General features: G+C 33.2%; 3 protein-coding genes across 3 annotated transcripts; 1 reads left to right on the plus strand and 2 right to left on the minus strand.

Annotated features, from left to right (window-relative positions):
- Window positions 1–3,501: 3,501 nt before the first annotated feature.
- Window positions 3,502–7,365, minus strand: LOC123670402 (SUN domain-containing protein 3-like). The gene is made up of 4 exons (XM_045603900.1): window positions 7,180–7,365; window positions 4,580–4,735; window positions 4,065–4,351; window positions 3,502–3,799 (listed from the first exon to the last, which is right to left on the minus strand). The coding sequence occupies exons 1-4, from the start codon at window positions 7,363–7,365 to the stop codon at window positions 3,502–3,504; spliced, it is 927 nt and encodes a 308-aa protein (XP_045459856.1).
- A 2,904-nt stretch (window positions 7,366–10,269) lies between these two features.
- On the minus strand, window positions 10,270–15,041 carry LOC123669907 (eukaryotic translation initiation factor 3 subunit M). The gene is made up of 7 exons (XM_045603423.1): window positions 14,883–15,041; window positions 14,470–14,649; window positions 14,049–14,143; window positions 13,711–13,926; window positions 12,905–13,170; window positions 11,910–12,053; window positions 10,270–10,845 (listed from the first exon to the last, which is right to left on the minus strand). The coding sequence occupies exons 1-7, from the start codon at window positions 14,925–14,927 to the stop codon at window positions 10,637–10,639; spliced, it is 1,155 nt and encodes a 384-aa protein (XP_045459379.1). The 5' UTR covers window positions 14,928–15,041; the 3' UTR covers window positions 10,270–10,636.
- A 485-nt stretch (window positions 15,042–15,526) lies between these two features.
- On the plus strand, window positions 15,527–17,716 carry LOC123669908 (putative elongator complex protein 4). Its single transcript, XM_045603424.1, has 7 exons — window positions 15,527–15,744; window positions 15,816–15,851; window positions 16,035–16,150; window positions 16,267–16,504; window positions 16,716–16,984; window positions 17,230–17,464; window positions 17,580–17,716. The coding sequence occupies exons 1-7, from the start codon at window positions 15,633–15,635 to the stop codon at window positions 17,669–17,671; spliced, it is 1,098 nt and encodes a 365-aa protein (XP_045459380.1). The 5' UTR covers window positions 15,527–15,632; the 3' UTR covers window positions 17,672–17,716.
- Window positions 17,717–18,233: the final 517 nt, after the last annotated feature.

The following is an 18,233-nucleotide window of genomic DNA, read 5'->3' on the forward strand; positions in this document are numbered from 1 at the left end:
TCATGTGAGGCCGTTTATCCGCAATTTCGTACTTCAATCGCTCCAATAAGCACATGTAATAGTCACTATTTATATTTTGCCCCTTTTCAAGGTAGTCGATGAAAAGTATTCCATGCGCATCCCAAAATATAGACGCCATAACCTTACCGGCCGATTTCTGAGTCTTGGGACGCTTCGGGCGGCTTTCACCAACCGCTCTCCACTCCGCTGCCTGCCGATTGGATTCCGGAGTGAAATGGTATATCCAGGTTTCATCCATTGTTACATACCAACGTAAAAAATCCTTTTTATTATGATTCATCAGCGCCAAACATCGCTCTGAATGATTGATACGTTGTTCCTTTTGATTAGTTGTAAGCAAACGCGGCACCCACTTAGAAAAAAGCTTTTTCATGGCCAAATTTTTATGTAAAATAGTGAAAACACTACCAGCTGAAATCTTCACTATCTCGGCTATCTCTCGCACTTTTACCTTCCGATCTTCCAATACGATTTTGAGGACTTGGTTAATATTTTGTTGAGTCACTGCTTCATTTGGACGACCTGAGCGTTCCCCATCATTGGTGTCCATGCGACCGCGTTTGAAGTCGGCATACCACCGAGAAATGTTTGCTTTAGAGGGAGCTGATCCTGCATAACATTTTATAAGCCATTGCTGTGCTTCAACGGTATTTTTTCCCATTAAAAAACAATGTTTTATCAACACGCGAAACTCGTTTTTTTTCATTGTATCGAAATTACAACCGTAGCGTCACTTAAATGTTTCAAAATCAATAATTTTATTGTTCCATTTTTAAAAATTTGACACATATTCTTGTATTGATAGCCAGTACTTTTTAAAAATCAAAAGAGTTTTTAATATATGTGCCATTTCCAGGTTAGTCTCGGGACTTATTGAACGATCTAGTACAACACGTATTTGATAAATTTGGAATAAAAACAGTAGGTAGGAACCTATTCTAAGTACTGCTCTATCTTAAAAGCTTATTTACATCATTTTCTTTCCTAGTTATCGTAGCTCTACTGTGCTTTGCGTAGCATTACACTGTTGCAATTTAGAAGCCTTTTACAGGTAACATGACCTTTTATGATGATCATGAGCATAACCATGACTTCTAAAAGGAAATTCGATAAAGATTTATAAATAGACCAAGTTTCCTTTTATCTTGGATAAATAAATTCTGTTGAAAGCATATTTATCGCTATGACCATTTTTATTAAAATCTTCGTAGAAATAAAGTTTCCAAAATGTTATCGGATGAAATTAATAATAACATGATTAAGTATGAACTACAGATTTGGTCCAATTTCCAAAACCAAACTAAACGCTTAAATTGTTATTATTTAATATTTTCATTTATATATGGTAAGGCCCAATTAAAGGGTCTAAGAGCTCTCACAAGTTTACATGAAAGTCCTTAATTTTTGGGTTACAAGCTTGATATTTGACGGGGTGATAGTTCATAGTTAGCAGACATCTACCAAGAAAAAATAATTGACCAATTTTTGAGACAAGGCCCCATAAAGCATAAGTGAACCATAAAGGTAGTATACAAAGAAATCCTAAATTGTTGTAATATAATGGTTATACACTATTTTAGCCCTTTTTGTAAATATTATCAATTTCTACGTGAGTGAAGGTGCGGGTAAATGCTAGTTAGATATATAAGAAACGTGTTTAATCTCATATTTTTACATTGCTCTCATATTTTGTTCCGAAAGATTTATGTGTTATTATTAGAATTCCAGGTCCGCCACAAATTACATTATCACTCGAATATTATTTTATGTACTTCCTCATAATATTAAATGTTCATAGTCATATTGATTTATCCTAAGTACGTTATCTACAATCAAAAACTTACTATATGTAGTAAAGTAAATTTCTACGCAGTGTTTTCTACTTCTTTATAAGAAAAAGAATCATTTAAAACGTAATGAGAGGAAAATTAACATAATTCTTCTAAACCTTTAGCAATTAAACTTATTGACGATGACCATTGAGGACTATTGTCCTAATGGTCTTTTAAATTTAATTATTAATTTTGACAACAAAATTAATAATTAAAAGTTTGAAAATGTTCCGCCAGTGTCAAGTAGAACGGAGAAGACACGAAGACGGTTGCTCAAGACCATACAAGTCGCAAGTATATTGTTGTTAGCCCGTAATGAAGTTTAACCTAAAGTTGTTAGTCCGTATAATGAAGATTAACCTAAGCCTTTAGTTCTTTAAATAGGCGTTCCTGTCAGAACAACATTTAACATTACTTAAAAAAAATTAAAAACATCCAAGTGAAGGAATTGGAGCAAAAAAATGTTTAATTTATCCGCCTTTTATTTATTTATTTTACGATATATTACCTTTCACATGTCCGTCTGTGCGTTGCAGTGTATTTATACAAAACGGGGAGGCCGCCGGTCAACCCATTAGCTCGGACGCACTGCGGGAGATCATGATCACTTTGCTCATGTTAATTTATGTGCTTTGTTGCTCTGTACAATGACAATTGGCACATTTTATAGCATTCGGCTGCCGGACGGTCAGATTAATTTCTATGCTCGCTTTTGGCTTTCTCTCGTTTTGTGCAAGTATACAACAGGCAAACATGACACCTGGCATTAGTAGATTCAATGTTACAAAAAATATTTTTTTTATTCGTAAAGGATTTTTGTATTTCGACGACCGATTTGACTCGATCGAAACGACCGGGTCCTTACTTATAAAAATGTAAATAAGTGTACCCTGACTATTTAAGTGAGCTGACTTTGAGAAAATATATTTTAATTAGTCCAATATGTCCTATAACTAATGATTCCGCTATTTATAATATAACAGCACAGATTACATTAAACAATGAAAAACAATTTATTTTTAATAGTATATTTTAAAATACGCGGGTATACGTAATATTAATATTGGCACATAATCCTATAACCATTTCAAATTTCTAACTTAAATAAATCCATAATACACAAGTAACAACTATGTAGGTATATGTATTTATACAATTTAATAATCTTATACTATTAAACGAGCAATTCTTGTATATATATATATATATAGAATCTGAATCTCGGAAACGGCTCCAACGATTTTCATAAAATTGAGTATTTAGGGGGTTTCGGGGGAGATAAATCTATCTAGCTAGGATTCATTTTCAGGAAATGTCGTTTTATCCCTGTTTTTAGGAATTGAAAAAAATATCGTTAGAATAAGAAGGTAAATTTCGCATAAGTCAATGTAATTGCAATAGCTCGGTGGGAAATCGGCCGCTCGGGATCAACCGAGAGGATCATGGTTCAAATCCTCATGTCCCTGATCAATTATTTTTTCTTTTTCTTTTTCTAATTGCACTCGTTATTTTTTATTATTATGTCGGTAAAATCGAAAAATATTATTCATATTTTATCAATATGTAATTCGTAAAAATACCGAGCTTAGCTCGGTCACCCGGGTACTTTACTTAAAACGAGGTCTAGTATTCAATTCTAAATTACTTTTTATTCATTCTCAATAAATAAGTCGTCATCTCTTCCAGTCTTGTGTGGTGTGGATCCAGTTACCAAATCGCCGTGAATTCTAACACGGTACACACAAGTATACACAGAATTTCCCCAGTTGGAATAAATCTTAACACGAATCAAATCGTATCCCTTCTGCGCAGGATGCATAACATCAAAATATTGTATAGGTTTACCATCTCTATCGTATTCAAATGTTCCAAAATCATGAGGATAAGGATCAGAGCGATATTCTAGTCCCTCAATTTGAAATAAACGTGGCGCCGATGAAATTTCCCTAAAAACCAAGTTATTTTGTCGAGCAATTCTTTTCTGTACTGCATGCTATGTCCCATAATAACACTTGTATTATATCGAATAAGTTATATTATTATATGAATTATGTAACCTGAGTAATTGACTAGATGATTTACGCTGAATTTAAATTATTGCAGCTAGAAGTAAAATTTAGTCAATAGGTACGACTCTTTAAGGTTTTAATTACAAATAAACAAAAAAAAAACAGATATTCCAGCGTTATTTTGTAACTAATTTAGAGTTACCTGGTTGGAGAGATATGCGGCGGGATGTGTTCTAAACTAACACCAGTTACTAGCACAGTTCCAAGTAATTTTATAGTCGCCTCTCCCCTGGAACCTTTGAACGCCCAACATTCACCAGGTAATGTTCCCGGTGTTATAATGGCGTTTGCGCCGAGGCACTCACGACATAGTAACGACGTTAAAACGTGCAATACCCAACCAACTGAGGATTCGTAAATAATGTGCTCTATCGTATCTCCAGTATCAATAACACGAGCTCCAGCCGTTTGAAGGGCGAAATCAGCCATCTGTTAGTAGTAGGTACATATTAATAATAAATGTAGATTGAAATAACCCTTCTTAAAATATTAATTAAAATGCAAGAATTCTTTTTCTGCCCGTACGTCACATTTATTGCTCGATATTTAGAAAGTGTGATCCGTATGCTAATTGTTGTTTTTTTATTCACTATATACAAAATAACCTCATACATTTTTGAATTCTTCATTTTTCTGCGCATACTGATGTGTTGTTACCTGACGATCATAATCCTGCACATCAAAAGAACCTGATGAGATTCGTTGCGAAGGTTCCAATGCGTCCCTCGCCCTTCCAGCTGCCGCAGCAACGGCTGGCAAGGCTGTGGATATCCGAGCCATTTCATTTTGCAATCGTTCATGTTTGCGGTTCACCTAACGAGACAATTTTAGTAATTAATATTTGATATATAATAGTGGTCGCCCAGAGGTCGAAATTCGACCATAATTAAAATTTTAAATTAAAGAAAACCAAAAATTTTTAAATTATCCATCAACTTACATTGAAGCAATCTAATCTCGTTGGTGGATACCAACCTTCCAACCCTTTTCCTAAATGGTGAAAGAGGATTTTACTCAGTCATGGAACTTTGTAGTTCAAATCAAATATAATCAAACAAATAAAAAAAATGTAAAGTATAAAAATATCTTCCAGTTTGCAGAGATTTCTTCAAACGATCTATCCATAACAACGTTTCCTACCATTGCGCCACCAAGAACTGTGAGATCTCTCACCAGAGTACAGAAGAATACTGTCAGTACTGTTACTTGTATAAATGTCTGGCCATCGGGATGACATGCGGTTGTGAGTAAAACTTTATTTAACAAACTATTTTTTTTTTTCTAGGATAATAATTTTCATTTAAGCCCGGTGAAGTTCATACTCCCCCCCGTGTTTGGGTATTATATATGTATTCATCTATTTATATGTATAAATCATACATAAGAAATAAATCACACATTATTAGGAACATTTCAAAAAGTAGAAAATTATTTTTAATTATAAAGAGTTTATAATTACAATAGTAGAAGATCGAGCAATCAATCATAATTAATTACTTCAAAATAAAATTACAACAAAATTTATTCAATATATTTCCTATTAGTATAATAAGCGTGTGTGTGTCAAATATATGTTAGTGTGTTTAATATTTTTCTTATTGCTTTAATGTATTTTTTACGAATAATTTAGAAAAAATATTAGTATTCTTCAGTCTTTCTCTATATAAACTTTAAGTGTACGTAATTTCATACTCCTACGTCTGCGCAATTTTCGTAAAAAGGCGTACAAAGTTTTTGCTTCACGTATTAATATATGGATTAAGAAATAATAATAATTCGTTTTGTAGTAAAGCATGTAATATTATGGAACAATTAAATGTATCTTAGAGATTCCCCAGCAGAACTAAGGTAGGGCAAAGTAGGAAAATATGGACCAGCCCGACTGGGGTAGTAAGTACGACCTTACAGAAGATCACAGCTAAATAATACTTCTTTCAAGCAGTTTTGTATTCCTGTTGGTGAGTAAGGTGACCGCCAGTGACCAGAGCTCCTGGGGATAATTGGTGATAGGGTCGGCAACACGTTTGCGATGTTCTGGTTTCGCAGACGTCGCTCTGTCGTTCGTCGTACGCTTGTTAGCCGACCTCGTTATATAAAAAAAAAAGTAACACGTGGAGAAATACCAAAATTTCACATGTAATCAAATACGAAAAATTATCCTAGGATTTCGTAAATTTTTGGCTTAATCATTCGATGCTCACTGGTGAAAAAACATCTTGAGACCTAAATTAACGTCTTGAAATATGAAGAATATTCATATATATGTATCCTTAGCGGATCCGCAAATAAACCGCGGCGCGGCTAGGTTAAAAACCGCATTTTGAAGTTAGATAGGTTAGGTTTTTTTTTTGTAACCAATTTATGTCGATAAACAGTCTAATTTGTTAGTTGTATAGGTTAGGGTTATTTTTTTAACGAAAATAAGGCGATAAACCGTCAAATTTTGAGCTTAGATAATTCGACGGTTCTTAATCTAAAGCCTTACCCTGCGGCGGTTAGGTGTAATCCTTCACCTTAATTAATGAAAAGGCCTTATAGAGTAGGTAAGTCACATAGAAGATGACACAGTCAGACATAAGTTTATATATAGCTTCAGCCTGTAATATCCCACTACTGGGCATAGGTTCCCTTCCCCATGTAGGAGAAGGATCAGAGCTTAATCCACCACGCTGCTCCAATGCGGGTTGGCGGATATATTCCCTACTATGCTGTTTATGTTTGTTTTTTAACTTACTAAATCTATTTTTAATTATACTCATCTGTATTTCAATTTTAGTTTTTAATTTTTTTGTAGTATTTTTTGTATTATTTTATCAAATTTAATTGTAGTACCTATAGTTTTTATGTGAAAATTATAATGTAGCAACTACTGTTTGTCCATCAGGTATGTTTATATGTTTATATATGCTAATATGTACCTATGTATATGTTAATATGTACTGTGTGGCTACGGTACTAAAGAATATAGCCACCCCCTCTCTTCCCGTGGGTGTCGTAAGAGGCGACTAAGGGATAACCCAATTCCGCTACCACCTTGGAACTTAAAAAGCCGACCGGTGGCGGGATAACCATCCAACTGCTGGCTTTGAAATATACAGGCAGCGTCATCGGTGCGACAACCCGCCTGCCCAGCGTGGTGACTATGGGCAAAACACATGAGTTCACGTTATTTTTGGCGTAAACTTGTGGAGGTCTATGTCCAGTAGTGGACTTTATAGGCTGTAATGATAATGATGATATGCTATACAGATATTTACCTCTGAAAGCCCATGCGTTAATTGCATAACTACATATTTTATGTCTGTAAAGTCTCCTTCCAATGTTTCCTGAGGTCCCACAAAGTACATATATACTTGCATTCCTAGCAACAAAGTTAGCACCACAAAAACAAATGAGCGAAAAACGTTTCGAAAACAGCCTTCTGGTTCGTATTCATATTCCATGAAACCACTAATATTACAATAACTGTATAAATATTAGGTATTCTGTATTAACGATTTTTACGAAATAAAATGTTAGTAGGTAATTGACAACGATATGAAAGCTTACAGTAAAAGACGGAGTGATTAAATCCTCTTTCGATATAATTGTTCTCAGATTTTATTAGATGTATTTAGAGAAATGGAATAAATTAGTATAAGATGGATCGAAATGTAATAATGTACATTAGAAAAACTGATAGTATTTAACGTCCAAATGTCTTCACTCCTTTTCTCGTCTGCTCTAACGGACATCGGTCCTGTGACACAGGTGACTAGCCCACTACCATTTGACCTTGCTAATGATGATGAGAAAAGTCACAATTTAGTAAGTAAATAATTGTGTTAGCCCTCAAACGAAAAAAACCGACTTCAATTACATCGACAAGTAATACAACGTAAGTAGACGAAAAAAATTAACAAACGCACTAGTCGTCACTACGATTTTCGAGGGTTTTTCTCGATTTCTCTGATATTCCATCTTCAAATCCTGGTTTCCTTATCATGATACCACACTTGGGATATCTCCTTTCCAATAAAAAGAATTATCAAAATCCCTTTATAAACGACGAAGTTATCCCCGAACATACATATATATATATATATATATATATATATATATATATATATATATATATATATATATATATAATATATGTCGTGTGTTTGTTAGTCGTGTCGTGGTGTTTGTAGTTAAACTCCTCCGAAACGGCTTGACCGATTCTCATGAAATTTTGTGTGCATATTGGGTATGTCTGAGAATCGAAGAACAACTATTTTTCATCCCCCTAAATGTTAAGTGTAGCCCGACTCTAACTTTTTTTAATTTTTAGTCAAATTATTATTATTTTTTAAAAAATACATACAACTCTAAAATTTCAACTCTCTACGATCAACCCCCATATTTATTCGTCTTTTGAAATCGATAGCTAATTCTTGTAACCTTAAAATTCTTCCCCTTAACGCGACTCACACTTTTCCAAACTGTTCTTCATCTCTTTTAGATCTCATTCTAGTATCTTCCCCTGACTTCGTTCATAATCATGGTCAATGTTCTACTGCTGACTTTTCCTATCATGATCTTATCTTTCTATCGTACAAATTACGACCCCCTAAATTAAAACGTAAAATTATAATGCAGCGCAATTTTGGTGGAATTGATACAGAACGGTTTTTGGAAGATGCACAAAAATAGATTGGTCCATTGTATTAGACGCTGAATCGACTGATCTTAAAGTGTCAATGTTCAATTCTCTTCTTACTCATCTCTACGATATGCATGAACCAAGTAGAACACTTAAAATCCGGCACTGTCCAGCTCCATAGTTAACTGAGGACATTAAAAAGTTTATTGCCAAAAAAAATCGTGCTAAGTCGAAACTGAAAAGTGACAATTCTGAATTGAACTGCGAAAGTACAAGAAGAAACTAACTAAGAGAAGATAGTGATTCAGAGGCTGATTTACGGCTCAATCTACGAACTCGAACAACCTCACCAAAACCCATTGGAACTTTTAAATTCTGAACTAATTCCTCCATTGACCATTCTACTGGAACATTCCTAACTAAACTCAAAGCGAGATACGCTGTAAAACGGAATAGCTGCGGAGAATCCTGCCTCTAAGAGGACAGAAGAGTCAATGAAAGAATTAGCATCAGCTACTGTCTTAAACTCTACTGACACTCGGTTACGGCCAATCTTTTTTACGCCATCCATTGACACATTTTGGAAATTATTTTTAAAAAGAAAACGACCAAACTCCATAGGATTGAGAGTGGTGCCAGGCCGTGGTTCCGGTTCAGGTTTTGAGACGTGTATAATAAAAGGGGCTCGATCATCAGTGTTGTATTTAAGTTTTTTATTTTCAAATTCTGGTCATAAGTAATTTAGTTGTACTGAAGAAGCCGGGTTATGTAAGCTATTTGTTTTTTTAGCAGTATTAAACTGAGGTAGGGCACAGCAGGAATTTCCTGCTCAAAATATGGAGCAGCCCGACTGGGGTAGTACCTCGACCTTACAGAAGATGACAGCTAAATAATACTGTTTTCAAGCAGTATTGTGTTCCTATTGGTGAGTAAAGTGACGAGAGCTCCTGGGGGGATTGGGTCGGCAACGCGCTTGCGATGCTTCTGGTGTTGCAGGTGTCTATAAGCTACGGTAATCACTTACCATCAGGTGAGCCGTACGCTTGTTTTCCGAACTAGTGACATAAAAAAAAAAAAACAAGAGATACCGTATTTGGGCGTTTAAGACGATAATTTGAGTTCTCATTTACACTTAAGGTCAAATGTGGAGGAGTAACATAACCTCCGCCGGGGTCCGGCGGATCAGTATACATTTTAAAAACAAAGACTACTTACAGTTACAATATGACGTGCACAATACAACACAAACAACTGACATGTAACTATACAAAACACAACAATAACGAAAACAGTTATTACAAGGTTATTATTATCAAATCCTTGCAACTAGCAGTCAGCCTCAAGCGGAAGTCCCTACGTCTAGTTTGCATTTGTGTATGTTTTATGAGATTGTTTCCATAGGATCTTGACGGTTGTTAATAAAAATAATCACAAAAACTGTTTTAGGATTTTATTTAAAAATGTTACCTAAGTAATCTATATTGTGACAATACATTAACTGAATTTATGTATTTTTATTTAATATTATATACATCAGAACAAAAAATTCTAACACAACGAGACAAAGTACTAATTTCCTAATATTACTTTGAAATTTTGTTCAGTTTTCTAACACTATCGACTCGAAATTGTAAAATATATTTTATACTCAATATTGTTATCCAAAAAACATTACGAAAACTTATTAATTTTCATATTTTATCACCTTAAAAAAAACTGGAAGTAAGTAGACCAATATCGCTTTATTCTCAAGAAAGATAAAATATAATACAAAATTATAAACATAGGAGTAGCTAGTTGCGGGGGGGGGGGGGTATTGGTGGCCATTTACCTGCAATGGTACAAATAGTGTATTAAACTCAAAATACATAACATATTTGTAACTGGTATTTTTTAACTGGATTTAAAATCGCTTAAAAATTTAACTGTCTGTAACTATCTTAAAATATATTTAGCGTGCATCATGTTCTTAGTTGTGTTATACAATAAAGTATAAATAAATTTTCAACTGTTTTCTCTTTGTAAAATAATTCACAAAAAGACCCCCGGAAACAGCTACTCCGACGCTTAACAAACTAGGCTGTATGAGCTCAAGGCTTCTGCACGTTGTACTCGATCTGCGCGGCGGCCACGGACTTCATGGACTCGTGCGCGTTGTTCACGTTGGCGCGCCACGCCAGCAGCACGTCGCGCAGCTGCGCCCACTGCGCGCGCCCGAACGTGCGGTGCATCGTGCTCGACACGCGCACGCAGCGGCCCGCTTGGTCCATGCGCGCTCGCACTAGCCGGGTCTTCAACACTGGACCACCGAAATATGCTTGTTACTACTTGATAAGGTGTCATGTGTCTCATGTGCGTATGTATGAAAGTGTGTCAGGATAAATGTACATAATATGTATGGATAGATCTTCCCTACTAAACTCGACTTTAGCACTGACCGTCCAAAATATGACGACCGCTCTGGTGTAATGGTACGTGTATCGTGTCGGCGACGACTAAGCACCGATGGTCGCAGGTTCGATTCCGGCTCGGATATTTGTGTTTATATATTTATTTCCCATCTGGTTGTTCGTCCTCGTGGGGCTCCCCAACGTGCCTCGGAGAACAGATTAAGCTATCGGTCGGTTACTTATACAAGGGACTATATAAGTCAATCCGAAGTGGAGCAGCATGGTGGATTAAGCTCTGATACTTCTCCTACATGGGGAAAGATGCCTATGCCCAGCAGTGGGGTATTACAGGCTGAAGTGTTAAAAATATATTCATATTAAATTAATATCTACTTATCTCTATATTATAAATGTTTATCGAGGTAGAGCAGGAAATATCCTTCTCAAAATCTGAAGCAGCCTGACTGTGAAAGTACCTCTGCCTTAATATTAGAGCTAAATAATACTGCTCTCAAGCAATGTCATGCTCCTCTATTGAGTATGTTAGCTTCTAGGGAGACGCGGGGTCTACCCCAATCAACAAAGCATTTGTCAACTAAGTGTTTGCAATACAGGTGTACACTTCTGGTGTTACAGGCATCTATATGATACAGTAATAGCTTACCTTCAGGCTATTTGCCGACCTACTCGTATTATTATTTTCGTTTATATCATATGTGAAAATCTTAAATAGTATATTTGTATTGTCTACTATGATTAAAGTTTTTTTAACTTTTTCATGCCATTTAGTCAGATTTAATTAAGTGACGACGTTTAACAAATTCAATAGCTTCGTTAATTTACTAATAAATTAATATTTATTTCACCATATTCCAAATTTTATATTCTTTAGAGTAATTAAAGAATTATAAATATAGATATTTACTCTTTGATGACAAAAATCAAGGCTAAAGTTTTTAATATAAATTCGCACCTTCAATTATAAAAGCCTCTACATTCTTCTCTTCAATTTGAAGTTCAGAGATTATCTCATCAAATGTAATTTCTGGATTAGATTCTGCCATCTGCATGAAGGATAATATTCTCATCTTCTTTATATTTTGTTCATGGTTCAAACCTGGAAGCAAACTAGCAAAGTTATAAAATGCTAAGCTTTGCAAACATTTTAAAACAATATTACACTACTATCCAACAAATATTTTAAGTAATATCAACAAAAATGATAAGAGAAAGATATTTTTTAAATAAAATTATAATACAAAAGAAAATTTAGTTTCTAGCTTGATTAATGGATAACTATCATACAAGTATTATATGTAAGAGACTGTTCTATTCTTTTCTGGTGTAATTATGGATATAATCACTAATTCGATGTGTTACTCAACTGAGGAATTCCAAAATTCATATCAACATACATTTCTGTTACATTTATATATATACTCATGGAATACTAGCTGGCCTGGAGAACTTTGTACCGCCTTATTATTATTATTTTTTTGTGAATATAATAATTAAATATATCGAAATAAAATATAACCTATTTTTTAAGTTGGATCAAACTGCACACGGTGTGCAAATTTGATTAAAATCGGTCCATTCCAGAGAAAAACAGTGTGACATGTAATTTTTATATATTGAGATATGAGTTCATTTATTCTTAACTAGCTGACCCGGCGAACTTCGTATCGCCTAACAGTCGATTATTTAATTTTATTAATTTTTTTTTTTAGAATTTTTCTCTCCGTAAGAACCATCCTCGTACTTCAAGGAATGTTTTTAAAAAAGAATTAGCGAAATCGGTCCAACCGTTCTAGTTTTGCGCTTAGCAACACATTCAGCGACTCATTTTTATATTTTAGATAAGCCTCTAAGATTTACTAAGGATAAGGACAATACAACAATTTCAAGTATTGATTAAAGTATTTATTACATACAAAGAAAATAAAAATAAAAAGTTTAATAATATACCTTGAGAATGTACAAATTCCTTGTGATTATTGTAAAAGGTTTGATAACTTGACAACTTTTCAGAAACAAATATAGTTAACAAGTCATAAATTAACTCTCCCTCTAAGAAACGCACAGGTTTCAGAGCCAACAGAGGGTCTAGAAGGAATGTGTTGGGGTCGGCCAGGGCTGTCACAATGCACTTAATGGCATCCTCTCTTGCATATGATGCATTCTCATCAGTGTATGTGCCGAGTAATTCAATCATCACTTTTGATGCAAGTTCACTGAAAACCAAATCATATTAAATTTTGTTAGAACTTGCAAAATGAAATTTAAAAGTTTAAAAATAATTGACGTTGTTATGAATATTTACATTGAATCAGCAAATTTAACTGTACTTGTAGCTCAGTCTTGAATACTTTTATGTACTGAATTAGCAAAATTGAGTTGTACTAGTACCATAACATTTAATATTAGAAATATTATTGTAAGCATAATTATACATTAAGAAAGTTTAAAAAGCTGTGTAGCTATGGCATTAAAGAATATAGCCACTCCTCTCTTCCCGTGGGTGTCGTAAGAGGCGACTAAGTGATAACATAGGGATAACCATTTAACTGCCAGCTTTGAAATACTTGGGCCGAAGACGGGCAGCAGTGTCTTTAGTACGACAGAGCCAGCCCTGGGGTCACCAACCCCCCCTGCCCTGGTGACTATAGGCAACACACATGAGTTCACGCCATTTTTGGTGCGATTTTGTGGAGGACTATGTCCAGAGGTGATGAAAAGTGAATGATGAAAGTTTAAAAATATTATTCTTTTACCTATTTTGATCTTTTAACACTTGATGTAACAATCTGTATAGTTTTTGCATTTGCTCATTGGAGGGTGGGCATGTAGCAAACTCTCTTTTCAACTGATCTACTCCCTTGAACACTTCACCCACAGAACCAACGCGGGCTGCAAGCTCTATCACATGATAGTACACATGATACCTCAGTGGAGAATTAGATTCTAAGTTGTTGTATAATCTCCACAATCTGTAATAAATACACAATAACAGTTACCATATTACTGCAGTTTAAATAACAATATATTATTTATTTTTTTAATATTTAATACATTTTTATTGATTATACATTTCTTTGTTTGAAATACTTACGATTGTAAAGCAACCATGCCAAGTTTAGGGCCAGGTGCTTTGGTGAGCCTTTGGCTAAAAGCCAAGATAAGGTTTTCTCCTCTTTCCAATGGAATCTGCAAAAATAAATATTATTACATAAGAATTATATTTTAATGGATATTATTTGTTTGTTTACAGTTGAGTACCATTATATCAGCACATTATCAAATGTTTAAATTGCATTAAGTTATTGTGGTATATATAAAAGTATTTATCACATACATGAGAGACAATTATGTTAATTTAAGCTGTGGGTCACAGACTGTTTCATTTAGTGAATTCTGTTAACAGGTTGGCAGTATAGAGTCTAACAAGAAGGAACCATAAGATTTTGGGAGTAACTAGTCTTACTCCTAAAATCTTTCGAGCGCATATATTTTATAACTAGAGTTCTACTCACTGAAACCATTATGGAGACAATACTGTTGAGTATAGCTTCAATGTCTGCTTCATTGTTCTCTTTGAAGCACACGTCACACACTCCAACTATCTTATGTAAATCATCTTCAATACCTTTCGGAGACTTCTCCTCTGATATCTCAGCTCCAAGACTTTTAAAATATTTCCTTAATTCTTGTGCCTATAATAAAAAATTACAAAATCATTTACAAAGCAACAGTAGCTCACGTTAATATCTCACTGTAGTTCTTGATGCACATTACAAATATTATTGGTGTATTTTTACAAATATTTTATAATCCAAACATAAGGATATAGTCCTTTGCCTTTGCCTTTCCCTATTAGGGATAAATTTTAAAACAACAACAACCAAACATAAGGAATTATTGAAAGGTTATGTTCACGTGAACTAACTTGATCTTCAAGCGAAATGTCCATAAAAACAGCTGGTCCTTGCATTTTTGTTTGTATTCGTTTTAATCAATATGGATAGTATCTAATTATGTTATTAATATTATTTCAAGTAAAACTTTAATTTAAGAATTTATCTGTACGTGTACCAGCAAAATATTAAATACCCAGAAAATGACAGATTAACAATTATAATCTGTATATAAATACAGAGTAGAACTGTAGTGTATAATTAATAGAAATAGTGAAATCAGATACTTACTTTTTGGCCAAATAAAAGTAATATCAAATATTCTCAAGTGAAGGGTTATAAATTGTTATTTTTCTTTAAAATTGTAAGATAAGTAAAATAGATTTTTGTATAATATTAAACCTTTTAATTTATGAAATGTAACTTATATTAATATTATTTGTATACAAGAAAGTCCACTAACTCCAAAAAATACTGACATTAAGTGGTACTAGTACTTGTTAGAAAATATAACAAGTGATTTTGTTTTTCAGTGAATATAATACTATAATATATAAATCGAATAGCACACCCATAATCGATTATGTAAACAAATCGAGTTACGACGTGACGGCTAGAAAATATTTGGTAACGTCAATCACATACTCTTTGACGTAAATTGATTGTTGACACTTGACAATAATGTGTCATATTGCATATTTACCTTTGTTATTTACGTTGAACCACGCATACACAAAAAGTTATATTAAATACAATTAATTACCATTTAGTAAGTTTTAATTATGTCTAGTTTTCATAAATCATCACTGTCCTGTTCAAGTATAAATGGAACAAAGTTAAAAAATAACCTCTCTTATGTGTCTAGTGGTATACCATCATTAGATTTTGTTATTGGTAAGTAATACTAAATAATTATAGAATATAAATTGATAATGTTCCGTGTCTTATTAATGAATTTTTTTTAGGTGGCGGTTTACCGACTAGTGGTCTCTTTCTTGTAGGTAAGTGTGATAAAATAGCATAAGTAATGTTTATTATTCATCTTACAAACTTTTATTTATGTCAGATAAGAATTATTTTGCCATATTTAATATTTACAATTTAAAATTCAACATAGACAGTGTCCATAGTTTGTATATATGTTAATTTTATTAATATTTATAATTTTAACCTTAACTTTTCAGAGGAAGACTATCTAGGAAGTTATAGTAGAGTTCTTACAAAATACTTTCTCGCCGAAGGCGTTGTATGTAAACATGATTTATTTATTGCTTCTGCTGATGAAAATCCTGAAGAAATCGTAAGCAAAATCATTATAATTTTACTTAAAATTTGATTTTTTTTTAAACAGTGTGTGTTACAATTCTGCAAAGAAATCAGCAGATCTCTTTACCTATTAAATTCTACATGTTCCAGGTAAAAGAATTACCCCAAGTTTGTACACTGCCTTCTGATGATAAAGTGAAAGATGCATCACCTGGTAATATGAAAATTGCTTGGAGATATGAGGGACTTGGTCAAGTGGAATCATCATTTGGTAGCAATACAAACTTTGGTCACCACTTTGATCTGAGTAGACACATTGCCATTGATATAATTAACAAATGTAATATTACTTACTGTCATTTGACACACAATGAAAGTAAAATAAATTGTAAGTAAATTAAAACTCAGTTTGCATAAAATATTTCTTGAAAATGCAATTTTTTTATGTATATTTATACACAGTAAATAACAGATAACATATATATAATATAATAACTAAATATAACAGATACTCTAAGTGCATTTTAAGTGTTTAAAATGTTGTCAAAAATTATATTTTAATTATACGATGATAGGCTTAATTTGGTTTTCTGTTTCAGCTTTTAAGAATGATCTCTATCATACTCTTTTGTTGAAGATCAAGAAAACATTATTAAAAGAAGAATATAGAACTAATAGTAAAAATAAAAATGTTCTCCGTATAAGCATTCAATCACTAGGATCCCCTATATGGATGTCAATGGATTGTGATGATGAATCTCACAGTACCTATGGCCAAGATCTTATTAAATTTTTATACTGTTTAAGAGTATTACTCAGAAATACCAATGCCGTGGCGTTTATTACAATTCCTTCACACTTGTTTGATGTAAGCAGCGGTAATATATTTACTCTATAAGTAAACATTCAAGTTTATTTATCCTTTCTCTTACAAGGGATTGACTGTTATTGTTATTTTGATGTACCAAATATTTCGGCAACATTACGTTGATGAGTGTTTTAAAATGTCAATTGCAGTGAGTCACATGTAGCAAAAAGTATTTATAGTTTACTGTTAGTGTATGCTCTGTTTATTAATATGAAAAAAAAAAAATTTTTTCCCTTATTTTTTAGGATGATCGCATCATGAAGAGGCTTCTATACTCAGCGGATAATGCCGTAAGAATAGAATCATTTGCTGGATCTAGTAAAGAGACTAATCCAGTATACAGTGAATATCATGGACTGTTTCATATAACAAAGCTATCTGCTGTTTATTCCCTCGTGCCTTATGTACCTCCAAGTTTAGATCTAGCCTTCAAATTGAGAAGGAAGAAGTTTGTCATAGAAAAACTGCATTTGCCACCAGGTATTATTAAAAGACAATATAATTAAATATTTGTTTTATTGTGATATTTTAATTAGATAAAAAGTACATGTATGTTCTATAAAGTATATGCTCATGTATTCAATAATTTTTTCAGAACTTCAAGAATCAAGTGAGCGAGAGCAGGATGATATAACAGCAGTGCCTAAAACATGTGGTGGATTTAAGAAAAAAGATATAGACTTTTAAAACCTTATTACAAATTAATTTTGTTATTTAATAAATATTTTTATAAATGAATATTTCGTTTTAATTGATAAATATCAAATAATAACACAGGTTGCGTGCTCAAATCTAGACCGACGTTAACGAATTTTTGGTTCTTTTATTTTTATTTTTATAAGAGTCCATTGATGAAACAATTTATTATAATGGGGATAAACCTTTGTCTCGACAAAAATATTGAGATATAAGACTCGATCAACACCTTATGTAATTGGAAAAGTTGTCTGAAGGTGTAGTTTAGTATGTACATATATTATTTAAAAGTGAAGTAAGTTTTAACTTGCGTTAAAATAACTCGTACATTAATTTTAGACAAAACTTACTTAATTATTAGTCACCCCACCTGTTCATCAGAGCGTATCTCCCTAAAACCGGCAAATGTATTCATCGCATTTTTATTCAACGGCTTACCATGACACGATCACACGTTTGAACATACCGCGTAATTCATAATATACGGTATAACATACCTCGTGACATAGTTTACAATTGTATTTATTTGTTTTTGTAAATAATGAAACAAATC

The sequence above is a fragment of the Melitaea cinxia genome, chromosome 4 (genome assembly GCF_905220565.1).
Source record: "Melitaea cinxia chromosome 4, ilMelCinx1.1, whole genome shotgun sequence".
NCBI lineage: Eukaryota > Metazoa > Arthropoda > Insecta > Lepidoptera > Nymphalidae > Melitaea > Melitaea cinxia.

Coding starts and splice junctions, on each gene's coding strand:
- LOC123669908 (XM_045603424.1), top strand. CDS start 15,633: ATGTCTAGTTTTCATAAATCATCACTGTCCTGTTCAAGTATAAATGGA. Junction 15,852..16,034: donor TAGTGGTCTCTTTCTTGTAG/GTAAGTGTGATA, acceptor TTAACTTTTCAG/AGGAAGACTATCTAGGAAGT. Junction 16,985..17,229: donor TTCCTTCACACTTGTTTGAT/GTAAGCAGCGGT, acceptor CTTATTTTTTAG/GATGATCGCATCATGAAGAG.
- LOC123670402 (XM_045603900.1), bottom strand. CDS start 7,365: ATGGAATATGAATACGAACCAGAAGGCTGTTTTCGAAACGTTTTTCGC. Junction 4,736..7,179: donor TAACGCATGGGCTTTCAGAG/GTAAATATCTGT, acceptor TTGTCTCGTTAG/GTGAACCGCAAACATGAACG. Junction 3,800..4,064: donor CCGCATATCTCTCCAACCAG/GTAACTCTAAAT, acceptor CTTGGTTTTTAG/GGAAATTTCATCGGCGCCAC.
- LOC123669907 (XM_045603423.1), bottom strand. CDS start 14,927: ATGCAAGGACCAGCTGTTTTTATGGACATTTCGCTTGAAGATCAA. Junction 13,927..14,048: donor GGCATGGTTGCTTTACAATC/GTAAGTATTTCA, acceptor TATTTATTACAG/ATTGTGGAGATTATACAACA. Junction 13,171..13,710: donor GTGTTAAAAGATCAAAATAG/GTAAAAGAATAA, acceptor TTTGGTTTTCAG/TGAACTTGCATCAAAAGTGA.